This window comes from Lactuca saligna, chromosome 4 (assembly GCF_052625555.1).
Source record: "Lactuca saligna cultivar CGN05327 chromosome 4, ASM5262555v1, whole genome shotgun sequence".
NCBI lineage: Eukaryota > Viridiplantae > Streptophyta > Magnoliopsida > Asterales > Asteraceae > Lactuca > Lactuca saligna.
This window is the reverse complement of record NC_136420.1, coordinates 198583431-198608177: the sequence shown is the minus strand read 5'-3', so window position 1 is coordinate 198608177 and position 24747 is coordinate 198583431. Positions and strand designations below refer to the sequence as shown.

Genomic DNA, 24747 nt, shown 5'->3' with positions numbered 1-24747 from the left:
TGCTCAGTGAGTAGACTTGCTGAGTTGGGGGATGACTCAGTGAGTCAGAAGGGAGTTAGAGGACTGGAGTTCAAGGCGGCACTCGCCGAGTTGTTCTTGAGACTCGACGAGTTGAGTCGTGGTGGCCCCGCGATTCATATCTAGTATAACTTGTCACGCATAGAGAGGGACTCGGCGTGCCAAGTGAGACAAAGTGTTAAAGAACATGTGTGAACTCGCCGAGTCACCAGAGTCACCAGAGTGCACTCGGCGAGTAAGGTCAAAGTGTAACCGTTGACTTTTAGGGTTTAGTCAATGGAGTACTTGTGTTGAGAGGGGGTAAAATAGCCTTTTTCCCTCCCGAGGGTGCCAAAGGCAGGTTGAGTCTAGTCTTGAGAATTATATTTATAAGAGTATTTACTTTATGTGAATAGGCGAAGACTAGGCAATATTCCTGCCGAGTCAGAGATTTACCGAGACGCCTGAGGTGAGTCTTCTCACTATACTTTACCTAGTGTGGTAACAGAGTTATGTGATAGAGTATTTTAGAGTTATATGCCAGTGTAATTGCATCTTATTTATGTGCTATGATTTATTGTGATATGTGCTATGTATGATTCAGAGTTATAGAGTTAGGACCTTCGGGTCCACAGAGTTAGGACTTTCGGGTCCACAGAGTTAGGGCCAGAGGGCCCATAGAGAGTTGGGGCTGGAGGGCCCTACTGAGATACATAGACCTGAGGGTCAACAAAGTTACAACCTCGAGTGGCTATTATATGTTAGAGTGGTATTTTGGGGAAGTCACTAAGCATTTATGCTTACAGTGTTATGTGTTATGTGTTTCAGGTACCAGCGATGATCGCGGGAAGGCGCTGGCATGATCCGTACACACGCATATCGGAGTTTATATATATATATATATATATATATATATATATATATATATATATATGATCTTGGGTTTTGTATTGATACAATGTTGATATAATGATTTGTTTATGATTTCAAATGATATTTTATGGGTTACAAAAGTGAAAATTTGTTCAAATTTTTACGGCGTTACACATTTTTACTAGGTATCATGCAATAAGTTACTCAGATGAAGCCGAACAACGCTTTGAAGACGTCGATTTTGCACGAATGGATGTTAAAGAATCTCTATTGTTCATTCAAAGATTCGCAAACGAGGAATGTGTGAATGTGTATTTTTGCATGCCAGATATAGAGTTTACTGAAGGATTGAGGATAATAGCCATCGAGAAAGACTACCAAGAGTTCATTCAATTTGGGTACGAAAGCGGATGTGTAATCCAAGTTTACGTGGATCATCTTTGTTCTAATGTCCATCAATGGATACTGGATGACGAATCTGAAGTTTGCAGTCCTGAAGATAAGATGTCGGGTGTTGGGGGGATAACGAGGACTTGCATAGCCTGGGACTTTTTCAGAACGAGATTGATGACTTGCAAGGTAATGTACATGATGATCTAGATTCCACTCCTATGAATAAGACCATAAATGATGTTTTTTTGAGCAAGCTATGCCCCAAAGTGCAGTCAATCCCATCAAGTCCTCCTGATGTGGAGGCATATTTTTGTATGGATGGCAATGACACAAATGTTGAGGAAGTGACAACCTATAATGAAAATGTTAACTGGAAAAAACAAAAACCTGAGTTAGGTATGAGATTTGAAAGTCCAAAATAGTTAAAACATATGTTATGTAATTATGCTATGGCAAATGGGTATCAGTTGTGTTACAAGAAAAATGACAGTAAGAGACTTTTAGTGAAATGTTGTTCTGGCCAGTGTAAGTTTAGACTTTGGGCCTCATGGATGAGTGAAGAACAATCTTTCCAGATTAAGTCACTCATAGATGAGCACAATTATGCAAAAAAATCAAATTGGGATCAATTGTTAGCTATGTTTGGATAGACAGTCATTTTACATCTAAGTTCTTAAATAAGAAAAAAATGAGTGTTAGGATGCTTAAAGAAGAGGTCAAGCAAACTTTTGGAATAAATGTGAGTACGGAACAGTGTAGAAGAGCAAAGAAACATGCCATTGAGCTTATTCAAGGAACACTTGTTGAGCACTATGCAAAACTTTGGTCTTATGGAGAGGAGATGAGAAGATCAAACCCTGGATCAACTGTGAAGATTGGTGTCAATAGTATGCCTGATAGGAAGATTTATTTAAGTAACATGTACGTATGTTTTGAGGGACTAAAACAAGGATGGAGAGGTAGTTGTAAAAAAGTAATAAATCTGGATGGGTGTTTCTTGAAAGGCTTATGTAAAGGAGAGTTAATATGTGTAGTTGGTAGGGATGCTAATAATCACATATTTCCAATTGCATGGGTAGTTTTTTGTGTGGAAAACAAGGAGAATTGGAAATGGTTTTTGGAGAATTTAAGGGATGATCTAGGATTGGAAAATGGTTTTGGTGTTACTTTGATGTCAGATCTACATAAGGTATGTTAACTACCATATCCTTTAAATTTAGTCTAATTGTTGTTGTTTGTTTTAATAATTTTACTTTTTGGTGTAGGGTTTGTTGGAAGCTATGAAAGAAATTTTGCCTACTGCAGAACATAAGCATTGTGCAAGGCATATTTTAGCCAACTTTAGGAAAAGATTTATAGGAGTGCATTATAAGAAGATGTTTTGGAAGGCATGCAAGGCATCCACTGATGTAACAATTCGATATTTCGATTCTATGTAATGACTTAAAAAGCCAAGTATTGTAACCACTTTCGAAAATAATGAAATTATCTTTGAAAATAAAATGTACAAAAAGTCTCTATTTTGGTTACCTACTATCTTAGATATCATTAAACCGTGAGCGTACATAAAAAGAACGTCCAAATCTGACTTTGTATGAGGAAGTTATGATTTTTCCAAGTTTGGTATAGCGGTAGACAGCTAAAAACTCGAAATAGCGATCGAACGACTTTTGACCGAAATGACCTAAATGAGAATCGAAGGTCTCAACAATGGTGTTTCAACGGTAAAAAAGTCTGAAAAACGGACATCGGATAAAGGAGTTATGGATTTCTAACGAACTTTTCTTACCCTGAACTTTTAAAAATATATAATAAAAATAATTTCAAAATTTGCCAAGTCTAAACGAAAGTTGTAGAGCGTAGTCTCACCTACGCATGGATATAAAGAACGTCGAAAACGGAGTTCGTATGAAGAAGATATGAATTTTTGAAGTTTACTAAATAATAAAAATATAAAATTAAATCAAAATTCGGTATTATCCGAAGGGGGAGTCACCGGCCCAATCCAAGTTACGCTTGGCGTAACAGCGTATGCCCAGCATACGCGGGGACTAGGCCTCAGATCGTCCACGTAGATCTACGCAGCGAAATGACATAAATACCCTCCACTTAAACGGCCAAAAGCTAACAGAGTTAGTCGGAAGGACCAAATGTTAAAAGTTTTGAAACCACAGGGACCATCTGTGAGGTTTTTTGAACTTAGGGACTAAACTTGATATTTTCAGAAACCACAGGGACCATTTTTGAAGTTTTGTCAATTATATATGTGATGGTTGTATTGCTTTCTTTATTATGTATTCAATTGTTACGATACTACATGAAGTCATCCACCCTCGAACGATTCCGCCGTTCTAGTTTGGGGGTGTGACAACTGAGCCTTTGTTTAATGCAACAATGAAGGAAATCCAAAATTTTAACCTTTCAGCCTTTGAATACCTTATAGAGAAGAACCCTAAAATCATGGTGCAGAGCTTTCTTCAAGAGGGTAGGATGTGTGATGCAGTAGAAAATGGACTATCTGAAAGTTTTAACAATATCATAAAAGAGGCAAGGAAAAAACCAATTATCACAATGCTTGAGGAAATTAGATTGTATGTTATGGAAAGGCAGTTTAATTTGAGCATGAAAGGTAGTGCATGGCCTGAGTTTAAACCATGTCCTGCAATTACAACATTACTTAATAAACTTAAAAAAGCTCAAAGGTAAATATTTAATATCTTTAGTTTGATTACTATAAACATAAACTAACTTCCATCCAATGTGTTTAGATACTGGCAGGTTCTACCAACTGGTTTAAACCAGTTCGAGACAAGAAACTTGGTTGAGTCTTACGTGGTGGATTTAGACAAGAAGACCCGCTCGTGTAGAGTGTGGAAACTGAATGGCTATGGTTGTGTGCATTCGGTTGCAACCATTTCCTTTCTTAACAGGGATGTTGGAAGTTATGTGGATCCAATGTACATTGGAGCATTTTACAGGAACACTTACAAATATCCAATGAAGGGGATGAACGGGAGCAATATGTGGCCATGTACTAACTATAGTCCACCACTACCACCTTTGAGGATAAAATTGCCAGGCAGACCTAAAGTAAATAGAAGAAAGGACCCAAGTGAAAAGGCTACAAGGCACACGGTCTCAAAGGTTGGATAAAGAATTTTATGTAGTGTGTGTAAAGAGGTTGGGCATAACAAGGTTACATGTCCTAAAGTTGACAAGCCCAAAAAACTTAAGGTCAAAAGGAAAAAAGAAAGACAATGGTGGAAGTAATTGAGGTGAAGGAGGTAGTGGAACAAAAAAAAATGAAGGCAGTAATGGAGGTGAAGGAGGAAGTGGAACAAAAACCAATGAAGGGGGTAACAAATGGAAGGATGTATTGGAAAATAACCTAAAGGAAAAGACACTACAAGGAAAAGGAAGTATTCTGAAAGGATTATAAAAAAGAAATTGGGTAAAAGGGTTGAAGGAAAGAATGGAGAAGACAATACTAGTGCTAATCCACTAAATATTGAATAAGGATAATGTGTTTGTTTTGTGTTTAAGTTGTTGGATGTTCTTGGATTTAGTTATGGATGTTTGTTGGATGTGCTTGGATTTACGTATGGATGTTTGATGCTTGTTTATTTTATATCTGGATTTTGTTACCTATATGTTTGTGGTTATGTTATTTGAGATCCGATATGCATGTTCATATTATGTAATGAACGTGCATGGCTGTGTTAATAAGTTTATGTATTATTGTATATTTATGTGGTCCTAATTGTGGTCCACTAAACTAATCTGCGAATATAATATGTCCATGCATATTAAAGATGAAGTGGGCCAAACACTATGTTTTCATTACAACTTATTTTGGTTCACAGAACCACATTTATCGAAATTATTAGAAATCATCAATAAATTACCATTCTTAACCAATCACAACTTGTACACTATTATGATAAAGAAAATAACCCAACTAACAAATAAACTAAATTTAAGTTTCCAAACATCGGACTGAAGCTTCTTATTTGACCTAAGCAAAGTTGCAATCATCATAGCCTCACCAGTTGTGCTCGTTGTATGAACTTCATCTACCCAACAAATAAACTCATTTCGGGGATCCTGATATTAGATATTTGTGAGAAACAAATGATTTACGCATCAAATAGTTTTCAAATCCAGGGCAACAATAAAACAAAAATTAAAATCACTTTTTACCTTTTTGGGGCCAAGTGTAAAAGGCTTGACCTAGGTTGCTCCGAGTTGTTGACGTTCGTATTATAGCATCATACCCACAGGAACATGCCACTGGTTTGAAGCTTCCTTCCATCTTCATAACTTCAATTTGGACCGAGAGAAAGCCAACCAAGAAATAACAAAGAGTAAATGGTAATAGATCTATGTGAGTGGTATATATTGGTGAGTACAATGTCAAATGACGAAAATATCCCCAACTATCTCATTAACTAAGGTGACAATTCTATGGTTACTGTTATAAACATAGTTTATTTTAATGTTAAACTAATATATTGCTTAGTCAATGATTACATATTGATTTATACAAAATGCCTGCTAACACAGGAATTCATTTTCCACTTCAAACGATTACACCAAAAAGACACTAATCCACATAAACCCTAATAGACAATATTGCAGATTAACACAAAAAACACAGACAAAGGGCGAGTCAACAAACAACATCAGAAGCACGATTACATTAGAGTGTGCATTTTGTCCACCAGAAAACCAAGCGTCACCACCAACAGTCCCACCAGCACAACTGTCATAGCTTGCATCTTCTTATCTTGACGGTCTAATCGGCGCTGCATGACAAGCATTTCGACCCTTGATATCACATAATCGCGCCCCATTTCCTCCTTAATGCGATCCATCTCCACCTGTGTTTCTGCCATTCTCTCCCCACAATCACAAAAATTGTGTGTATGTCATTGAAGTTCATCCGGTCTCGAGAATTTAACGAGATCGAATCTGGTGACGGTGGTGGGGTAGCTATCTCGTGATTCTCATGAAAGGGATTGTCTTCTTATTGGTAATTGTTTAGCCAAAAATGGGTATAATGTATTAGGGTTTGCTTTATTAAACGCTCCCTTTTATATATATTGGGACCACACTGACCCTTAGGGACTAAGCAACCGATTCGACTCAACTCGGTGACGTGTAGGGCGAGTCGACTCCGAATGAACTCATTACATGACTTGGAGTGTGACTAGGCTAAGAAACCTGTAATAACAGGTCATTGGACTACTTTAGCCAGTAAAACTACATTTTGTTCCCCTTAAATGCCAAAAAAAGGGACCATTTAAACCAAATCATGAAACGTCATAGGGCTACAGTGACATTTACCCTTTTCTTGTATTACTCGACATCACAATGACGAGGATGTTGTTGTGTAAGGAATAACTTGAGGTAAAAATCTATGTTAACCTTTAAAATGATATATTTTTATTTGGTTTAAATTTATGAGTAAGGTAGAAGTTTTGGAACATATGAAAGACATAAGTTTTCTGGACATATGAAAGCGGTCATAAAGCATTAGGCGAAACTTGTAAAGCTGTGGGGAGTGGTCACTACCAACCCACTGAAAAAGTAGTGATGCCTCTACGCCACGTCACATTCACCACCAACCCACTAAAAACAGGAAATGCTTACCACTAACAATATACTTTTTTTCCCTAATATTATATTAAATAAAAAACATCATTTATAACATAAATAAATATTTTTATTTTTCATTTTTTGTAACGATATATTAAATAAAAAACATAATTTATAACGTAAATAAATATTTTTATATTTTTATTTTTTGTTACATTATATTAAATTAAAAACATAATTTATAACATAAATAATTTTTTTGAAAACACACACACACACAAAAAAAAAACAAATTTAATTAATTAAAAACATAGAAGTTTAAAACCTAAATTAATAAAATAAACATAAAACATAACAAATAAAACATTACACTAGTTAATTAACATAAAAACTTAAAACACAAAAACCATAGACAAATATTACTCGTCATCGTCACCATCCTCATTGCCCTCATTCTCCTCATCGTCACCGTCTGCATCCTCATCGCCCTCATCCTCTTCGTCTTCATTGTCATTTCCCCCTTGGAGTTGTCTTCCTCATATGTCGGTCAAATCATGACGTAGATTGTGATGTGTTTTACGATTTTGTATTTCCAAAACTCTAGAGAAGTATGTCGGGCTACCAACTTGAATTACTGCAGGTGGATTAAGTATATCGTTCCCGGTATATGAACAAATAGCTCTGTCATCTTCTTCTATTATCATGTTATGTAAAATAACACAAGCAGTCAACACCGTCGTCAGTTTTGCCATATCCCATGTTCATGTTGGATGTTTGATTATGTGTCACTTTTGTTTTAGGACTCTTAACGCTCGTTCCACATCCTTCCGTGCAGACTCTTGTGCTAACTTGAATAATTTTCTTTTTTCATCGGCTGGAAATGAATATGATTTGACAAAAGTAGCATACTCTGGATATATCCCATCAGATAGGTAATACCCATACTTATATTCATTTCCATTCAAAATGTATGACATGTCTGGTGCTTTACCCTGCAAAATATTGTTAAATAACGGAGACGCTTGAAGCACATTCAAGTCATTGTTGGACCCCATCATACCAAAAAATGCATTCCAAAACCATAAATCTTGTGAAACAACCGCCTCTAACATAACAGTTGGGACCCCATGATCACATCACGTGAATTAACCATGTCACGCATTGGGACAATTTGTCCACTCCCAATGTGTACAATCAATACTACCAAGCATCCCTGGAAAACCATGTTTAGCTTGATGCGTGACATACAACTGTTCGACATCACTTTTAGTTGGATGTCGCAAGTATATGTCACGGTAAAGCTCTATAACATACTCACTAAAATATATGTACATTCTCGACCCGTCCTCTCAGATATTTTCAAATACTCATATGAATCGTCTGCGATTATGCCATATGCCAATTGTCTAAGAGCGGCCGTACATTTTTGTATTGTAGTAAAACCCTATTTACCTCTAGCATCCCATCGTAATTGGAAAAACTCATAATTATGTTCCAAATCTTTAGCTATAGGTAAGAATAAATTTTTACTAATACAAAAACGTTCTTCAAATCTCGATAGGTCATATAAACTATCATGGGCAAAATAATAACGTACCAAAAGTTCATTTGTCGCCTCTCGATCCCGGTTGATCCATTTTCTATGCTTCTTCTCGCGGTGTGAACTTTCGCCTCTCGCATGAATCATGTCTTTTGCCGTAGAAAATAGTGTGTGCGAAACCAACTCATCATTAGAATGGTTATCCATTTTTTGTTGAATGTGTGTGTTTGATTTGAAAGAGTTTGTATGTTTGTTTTGAAAAAATTGTGTAAAAATAGATGTATATACAGAGAGAATAAATTAAAAATAATTTTTTTTATTTAATGCTTTTCAACGGTCAAAAAGCCCCCAGCCAATCCCCTCTTTCGTCTTCTTCCGTCTCTAATCCCACGCCACCACCAACCTACCACAGCTGGGGGCGGTGTTCACACGTGGAGAGAGGCTCCACGTAATTTAAACCATCCAAATAAATATTGTTCAAGATAGGTATCATTAGTGCACAAAACTACCAAACTCTTCAAGTTATACATCTTAAATAAATGTGTAATTAGAGAATTTACCCTATAAGAATATAAATTTGTCTCTATTTTTGTTTTTGTTATCTAAAGTTCACCAAAATACAAAACAAGTTGTAAATGAGCAAACCAAGCCGGAGTGTATTTAGGCAAGAAAATGATTTTTCTTAGAGATCCAATAATGAAGATCTTAAGGTAGCATACAAACTTTACAATGATTCAAATGACCGACATAAAAAGGTCGAGGCTCACAAATATTGTTGGATTCATGTATAAATTTATATTTTTACAAAGTTTCTTTTTGAGTTTTGATCGGTCTAGCCATGTCAATATCTTAGTTCATTGAAGCAAAAGCTTTGTATTAAATAACCATGCAATAATATGAAATGAAAATAATTAATTGAGGAGGAATCAATACTTTAAGTACATTTGGTATGATCACTAACTGGAATAATGTAAGATGTTTGGTCCACAGTTGAAGTTGGTACTAAGTATTAATAAGGTCTAATAGCAAAACACTTGTAAATTATTTGGCTAAAACAAGTTCTTTAACTAAAACTAGTCTAAGTAGTCAAGTTCAAACAATTTCTTGAATTATGACTGAAATAATTGCATTAAGAAAACAAGTTCCCCAACAACATTTTCCCTTTCATAGGTTTAGAAACGTTCTAAATATGTAATACATGTTATGACGTAAGTATATAAATATGAAACACCATTTTTACTTGGTAAAATTCCCACAATAATTATGTATTCCAAAAGTCATACTAACAATCACTTATTAATAATCTAAGCTAAGTGGCCAATTCAAGTTAAATGTCTAAAATTAAGGTTTGAAGAAAATCAATTGAACATGCATTACTCAATTGGAATCATAATGACCATATGTGATAGATCACATGAACCAAATGTAAAAATGACTTAGATTCAGAAAATAGGGTTTTAGCCACACATCCTGGCTAAAATGATACGCACAAGTCGATAAATCACGATAAAAGTACCTATAATATGTGTTTACAAATCAAAATAACAAATTAAAGGCCTAAATCCTTGTTCCAAGACTTTCCCTTTCATTATTCTCCTCTCTAAAATGAGTATCCCTTTTTTAAAAGTGTCTATTAAGTTGTATAAGTTAGCCTTGAAAAGATCGTAAAGAAAATTGATTTTAATGGGAGCCCGATCGGGTTGAAAACTTAGTGTAAATGGGGCCAGGTGGGTTAGAAGCTTGAGAGGGTCAATTTAGGCATGGTGTGGTTTTGATCGGGGAAGCTAAAAATCATCCAACATCACATTAGGGGAGGGGGAATTTTGGTCATGAAAGTAGACTCGGGTGGATCTTTTAGAAAATCTCAATGCAGAATTTGGTCCCAAAATATTTATATCAAAAGTTTTAGTTTTATTGTGTATGATAAGGTTTCATTAAGTATCATTACAAACATAAAAATGAATAATACATACATGGCCTTCTATGTGTACAAGTAAAAGCTAACCCAAGTCTTCAGCTTCATCTACAAGTATATGTCAAAATAGTACCTTAGGCTTGGAGACCCTAGTAAGTAATACTACTAGAATGTAACTATGGAATGAAATTGAGAATGACAATGCTCAAGTCCTAAGTCCATATTCCCCCACAAAAAAAAAAAAAAAAAAAAACATTTGAAAAGCCTTTTCTTTCAAAATAATAAGCTTTTTTCCAAAACCATTTCCTTATAACTCAAGTTATTTCAAAAATCATTTAATAATAATAGTGATATAATTAAGAGTTCAGGATAAGTACATCAAATAAAATCATGCAAATACCAACACATTATAAATGACAAATGATATGGCTTTTTTCGAATAGGTGACCTGTTTAAACCCTTGCCAATGCCAACACCTTAAGTACCCACGTTTTAGGATAAACATGTGATTAATAAATATGTTTTCCATGGAATGAGTTTGCAAAGTCCACCCCGAAGCATTATGCTTCAATAAGGAGTGCGTTTCTCCTATGGTTTGGGATCCATGGTCCTAATAAAAATGTATTTATCATTTTGCCATTTTTTATTACAAAAATGGTTAAAATTACTAGGCTATAAAATCAGATGTTACAAAAATACATGAAATGGGTTTAAAATGCTAGAAAACATGCATAAAAATGCGTTAAAGTTGCTTATGAGGTTTATTTACTTTAAGCTTTATTCCTTCATGTTTATAATATTTACTAGTTAATTTTACTTCGACATCTAGTCCATAGTGATTTGGTTTCATCATTGCTAATGTTGGCAAATAGGGTTGAACGCACGGCCGAGCCTAATAAGGGTGTGCGATCGTACATGACCCTTGTCATGAAGGGGCCAAAATTTTGTTTATGTATTACAAATGAATGAATGAATCAACAACAAAAATTTTAGTTGGAAATCCGTTGCAAAAAGCAACGAAGACAAATCAACAACGAAATTAACGAGAGACTTAGCGATGGAATTAGCGACCGAATTGATGATGTATTAGCTTGTTGCAAAATACTTTGGAATCCGGTGACTTCTGTCTCGTTGTGTTGCTAATTATTTATAAATGAACAATTTTACCGTTTTTAATCTTCATCCTTAATATAATTAGCGACGACGTCTATTAGGTATCGAATTTTATCGTACTATTAATGAATTTTACTTATATACAAAATTTATATTTACAGGCTCAGTTTTACTCTTTGCACAATGTTTAAAAAAATCTATGGATCGTTAGTTGGACAAATATGATATATTAATATTTAACAAAATCATATATAATCTATCCTAAAATTACAAACTATGTTTTTTACAAATCATTATAGAAAAAAACTATTTTTATCGTTTTCTCACAAACAAACAAAAATGGGATCATGGTTAGAAAACAATGCAAGCAAAAGAGACTGACATTGAGAATAAGGACAACAAAACTTCTAGTTGGGTGTGGTCAGGCTGACTCGGACCATAATAGTTCATAATCCAATATTAAAAAAAAAAAAAGGAGAAAAATGTTCTTATTATTTTAGTGTTGATAATATAAATGCACAAGCAATTAAACAAATGTTGGATTTGGATGAAATTTTGAAAATGACTATGTTGATGGTGATATGTCATACGTGTCTTTGATTTTCATACTCTTTTTTAATTAATACCAAATGTTATTTTAAATAAAATCTAACTATATAAACTTAAAAAAAATATATCAACTTAAAAGTAAATAAACATATTCTAATTGATGGATTCATTTTAATTAAGATAATGATTTTATGTATTTTTAAAGCGCAAATTGAAAATTATGTTTTTAACGTGGGAGCATTACACTTCACGCTTAACCCGTATCCATCAATCTTCTGATCTTTAATGGGCACAAACTACAAATACCAAATCTCCACTCTTCTCCTACCCATTTCATCGAACACATGGCATACTACCTGCAGAAAACCTAATCAAACGCCATTAGAGCCTCTGATCATAAATGGATTCAGAACCCCATGGCATGTCCTCAGAACCCCACTCCCAACATTCTGAATTAAATCTCGAAGAAGGTCATATTAAAGATGATCTCCCTCTCCTCACCTCCTCCTCATCTTCGACTTCCAAACCCACCACTACCGATGACAAACCCGGCCCCTCCTCCTCCTCCACACCGGAGCCAGACATCGAAGAGCTCGAGAAACAATGCGCTGCGTATGCCCGACATGACATGTACGGAACAATGGGACGCGCGAAACTACCGTGGACCCAGAAGGTTCTTCTAGGAATTGCAATAATCACGCTATTCCCATTGCGTGTGGTGTCTGCTACGTTGGTTGTTGTGCTGTATTACTTGATTTGTAGGGGTTGTACCCTGTGTTTGGCGCCAAACCAGGAACATGAAGACGAGCAAGACGATTACTCCCACATGGGTGGGTGGAGGAGAAGGATTATTTATTGGTTTGGGAGGGTTCTTTCGAGGGCATTGCTTTTCGTTTTTGGGTTTTATTGGATTAAGGAGACTTACAGAGATCCGGACATGGACAACAAATTCAACGATGAGGTACCTTTCTCTTTCACTTCTTCATCCGAGTCAAATTTGTAATGCCCGATTGAGTTTACTACTTGTTAAGGTAATCAAAGGCAATGCAGAATGAATAATCCATCAAATGCAACATGAGCTACTGTAATGAGCGTATATATGCCAGTATTATTATTATCCCTGCAGCTTCTAAAGCAAGAACCATATGTTTTACTAGAGAAAAGCAGCAAGCTTGAATGTTATATGATCTTGCTTCTTGCATGATTTGTAAGATTATCTTATGAATCAATAAGCATCTGATTACCTTGGTTCTTTTTAAATGTCAGTTGGAAGTCAATCATGATTCCAATGAAATTGAAAGACCTGGAGCTATTATATCAAATCATGTTTCACATTTGGATATTTTATACCATATGTCCTCTTCATTTCCAAGCTTTGTTGCCAAGGTTTGTTAATTTTTTGAACCAAAAACATTGGATTTATATTTTTATATTCAGTGATACACAACTGACATGTTCCTACTTCCTTTTAATGTCACTGCTGAAGAAATCAGTGAGCAAACTCCCTCTTGTTGGCCTTATCAGGTTGGTTTGAGTTACAATTCATTCTTAACTATAAACAATTAAATTACTTTTGATAATTTATCATTCTTGCTTTTTAATCATTATTATATTTTACCTTTTCTTGTTTTCAGCAAGTGCCTTGGTTGTGTATATGTTCAACGGGAGTCAAAATCATCAGATTTCAAGGGCGTTTCAGGTATTTCTCTCCACCCCCTTACAGATTAAAATTGTTTGTGTTAATGTACATTTTGAATTTGTTTGTTGCAGGTGTTGTGAATGACAGAATTAATGAATCTCTTCAAGATAAATCTGCACCCATGATGATGCTTTTTCCAGGTGATCTTTTTCTTCTCTTGATTCTTTTTGGTATAAAAATAAGTGGAAATTAGAATTTTGTGTTTTATTTTTATACAGAAGGGACAACTACAAATGGAGACTACATACTTCCATTTAAAACAGGGGCATTTTTGTCAAAAGCTCCTGTTCTTCCTGTCATCTTGAGATATCCATATGAGAAATTTAGCCCAGCTTGGGACACCATATCAGGGGTGAGTAATTGAGTATCCATCCATTTATTCATATGAAAACAAAAAAAAAAATTATTTATTTTAAATTTTAATACATTCAAATTCCACTTGTAGGTTCGCCATGTGATTTTGCTTTTGTGTCAATTTGTAAATTATATAACGGTTCTGAGGTTACCACTTTATTACCCTTCACAAGAAGAAAAAGATGATCCGAAATTGTATGCTGAAAATGTTCGGAGATTGATGGCTCGTGAGGTATGCTATTAATTTGTGACACTTTGGGGAAAAATAGTTGAGGGCAAATTCGTAAAATGTCACAACATAATGGTTACTAAGTTGTAACAAGTCACAATTAAGGCTTGTTTGATAGTTGTTGATTTAGTCAGACTCAGCTTCTTGCCAGACCCTGTAAGAGGCATATTAGAGGCTACAGTAAGAGGCATATCAAATAAATAAAATTTCGAGTAAATTACATGAATGATCCCTATGGTTTAGGCTAATTTACGCGTTTGGTCCCTAACTTATTTTATTAACTTGGAAGGTCCCTATTGTTTGTTTTTGTTACGCGCTTGGTCCTTGTCTTACCTAAAAAGATTATTTTGCCCTTGATTTTTTTAATTTATATAAATAAACACACCCCCAACCCCACCCCACCCCTTCACCTTACCTTACCTACCCTAACATTTTTTCCTATTTAAATAATAGTCTTTTTAGCTAAGATAGGGACCAAGCACGTAACAAAAATAAACAGTAGGGACCAGGCGCGTAACAAAAACAAACAAGGACCTTCCAATTTAAAAAAATAAGTTAGGGACCAATCACACAAATTACCCCAAACCATAGAGACCATTCGTGTAATTTACTCTAAATTTTAACAATGAAAATTTGATTTTAGTAAACTGCACCATCTGTGCGGCCCAAGTGAACTCGCCCTAGGGCCCACGTGGGTGGTCAATCGCGAAACACTAGCAATTTTTTTAGTATACTGTGCCAGGGTTCCCTGGACGTCCTGTGTGGAATTCCACTTCTCAACCACTAGGCTCCCATCGCAGGACAGTCTATTTAACTTTTTAAAGAAACTGGACCTGACGCAATCATCGGTGTAATGTAATTGTGCAGGGGAACTTAATAATGACGGATATTGGATTGGCAGAGAAGAGAGTATATCATGCGGCTATACATGGTACGCTTACTATTGTTTGAATGATGGCCAACTTCTCAAAACTACATTATGGGTTACCTTTTTGTGTTTTGTGTTTTGTGTTTACGTAGGTTTGTTTGCTAAAAGATAAACTAAAAAGGTTGCCTTTTTGTATACCCTAAAACCTATTTATTATTCTTTTGCTTGGAAGCAAGCAAACAATGACAAGGAAAAATAATAGTGTGATAGTGAAGTGATGGAGAAGAAGGCAGCACTATATGATGATCTTTATTGTTTGAAAAATGTATGTATGGAAGGGGACTTCATATGTTAGCATCCCATTCTTAATTCTTTTAGGGTTTTTAATTTAGGAAGTTGTAATCACTAAAAATATGTTTAATTTGTTGGATATGTTTTTGTTTTTGGCTATATATATATATATTGATTTTATTTATCTCATCCGCTAGATGGATATACGGATATAAAACATAACTCACATAACTCACCTTCATTATTCGTAAATAATTGGGTTGTTGCTTATTTTCAAAATTGTTAAGATTTTTATAGTTATTTTGGTCGCTTTTGTTTATTATCTTATTATATTAAGGTTAATAGCATAAAATACCTTATAAGTGAGTGTTTTTTTTTTATTGAACTTTAATAATATATATATATTTTTTTTGAAAAAAACTTGTATTTTTGTTTGTTTATTATTATTATTTTTAAATTTGGCATTTTTAGTAAAAAAAATTTCCAAAAAAACTTGTCAAATGTGAGAAATTTTTTCAAAAATAAAATAAAATAAAGAGTTGTTTGTGTTTTCAAAATAAATTAAAAGTTTGAAGTTTTTTTCTGAATACAAATAAAAAGCTGAACGTTTTGGTAATAGTGAGAAAGTACAATGTCACTTTCGGGGAAAAAAAAATAAAGTTGTGAATGATAGAATTAATGAAACTCTTCAAGATATATTTGCACTCATGATATTAACCAATATCTAAAATCATGAGGAAAGACATAGTAGGGTGAGGGTGAGGAAAGAGATGGTTCCGATCAAAATACCTCCCTCCACGCTGCTACTCAGGACACCAAAACACTCCCTTGATTAATGCTTGGTGGCAAATCGTGGATGACTCAAAGTTTGTCGATGCTAGGTTAAGAGTTGGAATGGTCATATCACCATTCAATGGTAGATTTTTTATATTTTTTACAAGAAAAAGTTATTATTTTTATCTATGAATACATATCGCTCCACTTTTTTACACCGTAATCATTCTTTCTCTTTATTTTACATAACTTCACAACTACAAAAATAAAAATGGAACGTATAACCCAAACACCCTCCACCAAACCCAAATTCACACCTAAACATAATGTCCCCACGAGATTCTCTCATTACGAGTCTTACTTTTGATGGGTTTAATACAAACAATCCTATGTGTACATGCAACCCTAGCATTGGATCTATGTTTTCACTATTAGATACACAACATTATGAACACATAATAAAACCCTAAAGATGATTGCTATTTTCGAAATTAACCAAGAAGGTTAGATTACATACCTCTTGTTGTTATATTGTAATAACAAGTGTAGTGCCTCTAATGGCTCACAAACACCAAGAGCAATTGGAGAGGCTATAGAGAAAGAAGGAGAGGTATAAAATTCGTCCCTAAGAAGCCTTGGGAAGGTATGGACGAAATCATGACCCAAAGCGGTATTTATATAGGTGTAGAGATAGGGTTTCAGTCCTTATCCTCATCTAGTTGCTTGCCCACCAAGCAACCCACAAGATAAGCCTTGAATCCTTATCATGAACAAATTCTAAGGCCTTATCACCTTAAATTCGTCCAACCTATCCTTAGGATAATCCTTACCCTATTTTGTAACTATCACATAATTACAATTTAGCCCCTCTAGTTTAATTAATTACATTTGATCACAAAATTAATTCTTAATTAATTATTGACCAATATTAATTAAACAAATATGATTTCTCCTTTAATATATTATTCTTATAACATATTAATAAATCATAATAACCTCTATCTCTCTATTATTTCTCCAGTCAAGTTGCTTTGGTGAAGGCAACCCAAAAGGACCATGCACAATCGGGTCAAGTACTTACCAATTATTGTTACAGGCTTAGACACTAATCCAACAGTCTCCCACTTGGATAAGTCTAGTAACTATAAATGTAAGTGCACCCCGATTTGCAATCGTAGCTCTCAAAGACACTGTCAAACTCTGATCTTATCAGTAACCTGTCCTTCAGATAAGGGATCGTATATTCCTCCATTCTAGATATCGTATAGACACGAGACATGGATTAAAATCATTCTCTCAGTCTATGTGATGTTTCTCGATTTCTAATTTACGACGACCGACTAATTGAACAAATCAAATTAGCCCTAGCCCGGCCGAGCATTTACGTTTGTCATCACTAAATCATCGAGGGCCCCACATATATCGCTTTTATCCCACTCTGGGTAAAAGGAACGGATAAACTTCGACTCAATGTTTTCTTGCACTCACTCACCAAATCACACACAACAATAAGTTTTATAACACCGAGTTACTGGTGCGTTTACATATTATCAATGTGCAACCGATTCGCAAGATACAACTCACACATCTCGGTTTCAAGAATGCAAGATATTATCGTCTCACCAATCGGTCGTGATAAAATCCATGAAGTGATCCAAGTGAACATGGGTTTAATCCAATGCTCAAAATCATATTCCTAAGCACTCATGAACATTGTAGCAAACCTTTGCTATGTCTAATACGCTTTAGACAATCTACAACCAATTCATGATAGTCTTCATTCATACCTACTTCCAATGTATGATTAACTGTGGTCCGTTTGAATAATTCGATTATTCTTAATAAACTCAATTATTCTGGAAGTCAAAACATGCAAAGTGAAACACAAAGGTAATACTAATCCTATATGGTCCTAAACCCTTGAGTATAAATAAAACACCTTTATTTAATCACCATATTGATTACTCATTATCCCTTGTTTAACGTTTCAGATAATCAACTTTATAACTCGAATTATAACCACAATTGTCCCATGCTCCAAGCATGCACACTTTGGTTTTCTATGGTTTATCACTTCGTGAAATAGATCAAGTGAACATATTTTCAATCATTCTCATTTCACAAATCCCAATTCTTTATCATAAGCACAAGAATATCAAATTCTTGTCACTTATAGAATATGTCAAATTCTAATATTTTATGCAATGATCCTCTTGTGAAGTTACGACACAAAATCACAAAGACACGGCCATCGAAATCACAAGGTACTCTATCAAAATAGTTACAAAACTATTCTATAGATGTGATGTCTCTCACTCAAAGTACATTCTTTGAACATCCTTTTGCATAAAATTTTCTAATTTAGACATAAATTCTTAATTTCCAACTCCCATTTATGGAAACATTTCGATATTTACTATATGACAACTCATTCTTAATAGAATCTTATCTATTCATAATGATGTCGATATGGTCCATTCAATGCCATACTTCCAACTACTCACAAGCGACCAATCCTCAGCGAGCTTTGGATCGTCCTTTGATAGTTGTTTAATTATCTTTAGTCAAAACCAATTCTTGTCCTTTTTCTCTCTTAATGCGCTAGACATTTGGAAAATTTTAGAATGGTAAAATATTATAGCATTTGCAATCGATCCTATACCCGAAGCGTATGGGACACGATGCATAATGTCTTACATGAAGATACGATACTCTATCAATCTTCTGCCATAACATTTTATGTGTCACGTTCTTACAATTCGAACTATGAAGAGGGATACCGTAATCATATCAAAATTTAAGAACACACTATTTATCTTTTGACTAAATTTATTAAAATTTCTCAATCTAAGCTTTAGATTATGAAACGAAGTACAATATTCTCTCCCTTAATTTTAGCAAAACAACTTTTCAACTCTCACGACATTGCAAAGTACAACACTTGTTTTCTATAATTAATATTGCTAACTTGCAATACTTACCATAATAATCATGCTCCCACTTACATGATGATTATTTCTTTACTAACATAACACTTATGCTCCCACTAGCTTTGACATGTATTCAGAAATCAGCTGAACTTCTAGAAAACAATTTCTTAAGTTCATATTTCTAGATGCTTCGATAAGACTCTATCTATGCTTCTTAAACTCATACACCTTTCCTTGGACAGCTCATATGTATATGTCTAAACGATTCTAGGACTCATATCAATAAGTCTAAGATGTTCAGACCTATTTGCCATTTCCCACAATTCAATCTATGAAGAGGTATGCCGTAATCAAAGTTGAATTTGAGAAACCCAAATCATATAATGCTATCTTCAAAATCTCTCTTAGTGAAAGTGTTTCCTTACAATCATTCTTATGAATGAAAGAAACCTTATGACACTTAGATTTTGTGGTGTAATCGTTCTCATCTATGTGAATTTTTCATAACCATAATCACAAGATAATGTTAGTGACAAATCCAAACTCTTATGGATAGAACTTGCTCTTCTTAATTTCTTGCCATGAAGGGTTCCACCATTACTTCCAAGTTATTTAGCAGCTCACCCCTTCATTTCAATGTACTTTCCATTGAACAAGGTGCCTTGCCCCTATACAATCTATTGAGAACTCGTAGAACTCACTTGCATAATTAACTCAATTCGGAATGGCACAGAAATAAAATAGTGTCAACACGATAGGTCGTAAAACTCAAGTCGTGTGCTAGTGTTGTATTATAAGGTCTATTCTTGATTTGTTCTTGAAACCTTTCAAGACCATTAAGACTCCCACTGACTCCTTGACATATAATATTCCCTTGTTAAGAAACATTTCTTGACAAACAAATATTCAAGAGTTAGTGTAGCCTTTATCAAGACAAAACTCTTCACATAATTGGTCCTAGTTGGTCTTTGTCTTATCCAAAACATCACAACTTACCAATTTCAAATGTGCAATAACAAGAAAAACCCTTTTTCCAAACTTCACATTTGACGAATGTTATAAACCTTCTTAAGACTTATCACCTAATTCACAATCTTGGAGTATGACTCTAAGACTTGACATTGGAACGAAACATGATTGACTTCTTGATTTAACCATTTTCACAGTTCTCGTCTCCTCTTCTTAGACATACAAATTGTACTAAGAATCACTTAGAGGATCAATTGAGATATGGTTCTTAATCATTAAGTCCTATCACAATAAAAGGCACTCTCCCTTTTTCTTAGAACTGAGAAACTTTTATCTTTCTGCCTACTTGATTCTTCTTATTCGTTCTGCTATTGATTGAAACTCTTTTAATCAATTTAGAATTATACTCAATCTTATTATAACCATATTTACTAAACTTTAGTAAATCATGACGAATATCTTATCACTCTTGGGGTGGACTTGATCAACACACAACTTTGTGTACTTGATCTCATAGTCCTTCACTTGACACTTTGTCAAAGACTAGTCTAAATTTCCCAAATTTGATAGTTTTTCATTCATCATGCAATACTTGTTGCACGATTCCAAGTTCCTATCCACTTGAAACTTGGGCGATGAGAAACTCTCCCTATTTGGTAAACTTTTGACGCTTCCACAAGTAATCTAATTAAAAATCAAATCCATATTGCTAATAGTAGAAGTACACAAACATCAATTTTTATATATGCGATTGCAAGGATAATCAAATAAGATAAAATCCAAAATTTATTTTATTCATCAAAGCAGCGGAAAACATGTCCTTACAACGCAAAATTCAAATGAAAAACTATGTATTCAAATACTCCTAACAAATCTATCATAACTTCCTAAGCTCAAAATCTGATCTTCGAATCCATGCGATCGAAATCCATTTCTTCATGATCAGACTCATCTTGCTGTTCCATCAACTTTCGTTTCTTTTCTTTGATCCTGCAAAACATGCAAATGTAATCTTATCACATTATGTATAAAGAATAGGAATTTAATGGAGTTAGATAGTGGATTTTGTACCTGAAGCAAAGCCACACTTCTTGACTCTTCCATCTCTTAGACTCTTTGGTTCCTTTGGGCAGCTTCGTATCCATTTCTGTGACAACCCGATATTTCAACTCTTTGTAATGGCCTAATAGGTCAAGTACTGTAACCATTTTTGAGTTAATAAAAATTAACGTTGATAATAAAATGTCCAAAAAGTTTCTATTTAACTGCCCACTATGTTTTATATATCATTAAACCAGGATCGTACGTAAAAAGAATGCCCAAACCCGGCTTCGTATATCGAAATTAAGATTTTTCCAATTTCGGCTTAGCAACAGACAACTAAAAACTCTAATCGGAGATCGAGCGACTTTTGGTCGGAATGACCTAAACGAGAATCGAAGGTCTCAACAATGGTAATTCAGCGGTAAAAAGTCTGGCAAAAACCGACGTCAGATAAAGAAGTTATGAATTTTTAAAGAAATTCCTTAATCATGTCATTTTAATAAATAAATAATAAAAATAATTTCGAAATTTGCCAACGGGATCTAAACGAAAGTTGTAGAGCGTAGTCTCACCTTCGCGGGGATATAAAGAACGTCGAAAACGGAGTTCGTATGAAGAAGATATGAATTTTTGAAGTTTATTAAATAAATTATATATTTATTTAATTATAAATTCTTGGTATTATCCGAAGGAGTCAGCAGATATGGCCGAAGTACGCGCCGCGTACCCTCGTACGCCCCGCGTACTCAAGGCCAAGGCCTCGGATCGTCCACGTCCCGGTCTATGCGAAGCTAGCCTGTCCCATCCGAAGTCCGAGGCAGTCGAGGACTCGGTCATGCGTGACGTACGCGTACGCCCCGCGTACCGAGGCGGTTCAAACCCCTATAAAAGGGATGCGAGGGTTCCCGGAAAAATTGCTCATTCTCTCTCACTTTTCTTGCGTTTTGCCTCGCTTTCTGTGCCCACACTACCCCGAAGCCCTGATCATTTTACTCACGTCCCGAAGGTCAATTTTACTCCCGAGATTCCTGAGGATCTTGAGAAAAATCTGTTTCCTGAGACGAAACTCTGCCCGGTTTTCCATCTCGCTATCTTCAAACTTTCAAGTGAGTAAACACTTTAAAGAGGGGGGGGGGGGATACAAGTAGAAACAAACATGTTATTAAATCATTGTTATGTATTTTATAACTGTGTTTGTCATTTAACAGATTTCACATACTACAAAATGTGATGCATGAAATGGTTTTAAATCTTAAAAATGCATTGTTATCTATTGTTTTACCTTTGAAATGTATATTAAAATGACATCAAGTCATTGTTAATTATTGTTCAAAACCCATAAGATGTCTTATAAAACCATTTTACATTGTTGAACTAAACTATATGTACACTCATATTCTTATATATGTATTGATGTTATAGTTTACAGTTTTCATTTAGTTTCTCACACCCTTGAGTAGTAAGAGTGTACAAACCTACTTGAACAACCAATTACCTTCCAGTAAATTATCATAGGGATAATTTGGAGATATCAAACATAATTCCTATTACAAGGAATCACACAAGTTAGTTCATTCATGAGTCTATACCAGTACATTACCTGATACATGAGTACCTTTACATTTGATTACATGACACATGAGTACGTTTACATATACTTACATGATACATGAACAAGCTTACGTGAACGTATTACATGAGTACCTTTACGTAGATACACTTAATTGTGTACATTAACCTGAATACTTGTATCTCGAATTGCGAGGATGATTTATTAGTACCTTCTGTGTAAATCTTCCTGCATATCCCTAGTACCTCGGGATATCTAGACAGGACCCTATCCCTAGTACCTCGGGATACCTAGATGGGCCCCTATCCCTAGTACCTCGGGATATACGGACGGGACTAACCATTCCGGAACCCATCTGTTAGCAACAGTGGGTGATGAACATCTATGAATGCCTACGGTTATTACTTATACTAGGAGTACCTTTACAGGGACTAACCCTTCCTTCCCCCTACTGCTGCTACAGAGGACAATTGGATAATCTTCGGATGTTCATTAGGTTATATAGGTCGTGTTAACCCTAGTACCTTGGGATAACAATTACATATGCTGTGTTAGTCCTAGTACTCAGTGACAACACTTGCAGTAGTACATTTTCCTGTTTACTTTATTTTGTGATACTTTCACATAAACGATGAGTTAGTCTAAGTACTTTAGTACTAAACAATTAAAGGAAAACTATCATTTTACAAACAAAACATTCGGGTCTTGGTAGAACACTACATCTCAAACTGATAGGAAATAAGGGATTTTCTAGGGTTTTTCATACTTACATCAACATTTTCAATTAACGATCCACAAGGCCTTCATAACAACTTTTCACAAACAAGGCAATGACACTTATATACTTATGAATTCACCAACTTTAAAGCTGATACTCGCTTTCAAAATAACTTGTATTCTCAGGTCATCAGTAGAGAGGTACGGAGGCCAGGTTTTGAGAAGACGGAGCAGACAAAACTCGTCTTTTATTTTGATTGTATATTTTTGGTGTCTTACTACAATGAAAGAACACACATGTATTAAAACTTTACTTATAATGAAATGGATGATGTTGTTGCTTGTTTATTATATTACACTGTTGAGATACTGTACATGACGTCCTCCACCCCTGAACGTATCCGCCGTTCGTGGTTTTGGGGTGTGACAGATTGGTATCAGAGCATTTTTTACAGTGAATATAATATATCAACCCATAATAGATATACTAACTATAAATACATGGGATTAAAACACTTTGTCTAAGAGTTATACTTTTAAATAATAAAATATTTAACAACGTATACGTGCCTGCATACATTCTAAAACCAGTGTCACAATGACAAGAGCAAAAGTATTACGATTGTTGAAAATCACAAGTAGGCCTGGGGATATGTGGTCAGTCTTGGGAATGGCATAGCCTGATCAACTATGCTGGTCCAAGGAGTGATTAGCATATGCCGAAGAATGGTTGTGATGTGGCAACAAGTCTAAAAACTTACCAACAAAACCATAAAGAAATACCATAGGGGTATTTGGTCTTACTGTAATTATCTTATTTAGTTACTCTATTTTAGCTATTTCTTATATCCCGTTTCTCGCATAGATTAAAAATGGTAGGATTTCTCGAAACACGATCATGGCTCAGGCTTCCATCAATCAAGTTTTGGAGGTTGACGCCAACTCTGGTGTTAACACTGCCCACATTCGCCAACTAGAGTCTGCTCATGAAAGGACTCTGGTCCGCAATGCAAATCTACAGAGGGAACTTGCTGAAACCCGAGCAGAAGTTTGAGAACTTTGAGCTCAACAAGCTAGGTCGGACAGACGTATAAAGGGCATTGAACGTCTACTGTCGGGATCAAGGACTCATGCAAACAACTCTCATCGCCGATAGAAGCTCGTCGACTCATCTTTTGGATATAACCTAGTTATTGTAAAACTTTGGTCTAATTTCCTATCTGTATAAATCTTAGGCCTGTTAGGTCTTGATCTAGTCGTAATTCTGTCAAAATTTTCCATGTTAGTTGATGTAAGGCCTACTTCTAGGCCATTTTTCCCAAAC

The 24747-nt window shown here is 35.0% G+C and overlaps 2 protein-coding genes across 2 annotated transcripts; both read left to right on the top strand.

The window, feature by feature from the left end:
* The first annotated feature begins 3657 nt into the window (after window positions 1-3657).
* LOC145040425 (uncharacterized) lies at window positions 3658-4416 on the top strand. The gene is made up of 2 exons (XM_078988355.1): window positions 3658-3965; window positions 4032-4416. The coding sequence occupies exons 1-2, from the start codon at window positions 3658-3660 to the stop codon at window positions 4414-4416; spliced, it is 693 nt and encodes a 230-aa protein (XP_078844481.1).
* Window positions 4417-12245: 7829 nt separating this feature from the next.
* Window positions 12246-15608, top strand: LOC145043231 (lysophospholipid acyltransferase LPEAT1-like). Its single transcript, XM_078991813.1, has 9 exons — window positions 12246-12939; window positions 13245-13364; window positions 13465-13502; window positions 13613-13677; window positions 13749-13817; window positions 13896-14029; window positions 14123-14263; window positions 15128-15191; window positions 15281-15608. The coding sequence occupies exons 1-9, from the start codon at window positions 12379-12381 to the stop codon at window positions 15298-15300; spliced, it is 1212 nt and encodes a 403-aa protein (XP_078847939.1). The 5' UTR covers window positions 12246-12378; the 3' UTR covers window positions 15301-15608.
* Window positions 15609-24747: the final 9139 nt, after the last annotated feature.

Bases quoted from the DNA above. Each gene is read 5' to 3' on its own strand.
- LOC145040425 (XM_078988355.1), top strand. From the start codon at position 3,658: ATGAAGGAAATCCAAAATTTTAACCTTTCAGCCTTTGAATACCTTATA. The intron at 3,966-4,031 runs GTAAATATTTAA...CAATGTGTTTAG, and splicing joins AAACTTAAAAAAGCTCAAAG to ATACTGGCAGGTTCTACCAA.
- LOC145043231 (XM_078991813.1), top strand. From the start codon at position 12,379: ATGGATTCAGAACCCCATGGCATGTCCTCAGAACCCCACTCCCAACAT. The intron at 13,503-13,612 runs GTTGGTTTGAGT...TCTTGTTTTCAG, and splicing joins CCTCTTGTTGGCCTTATCAG to CAAGTGCCTTGGTTGTGTAT. The intron at 13,678-13,748 runs GTATTTCTCTCC...TGTTTGTTGCAG, and splicing joins AGATTTCAAGGGCGTTTCAG to GTGTTGTGAATGACAGAATT.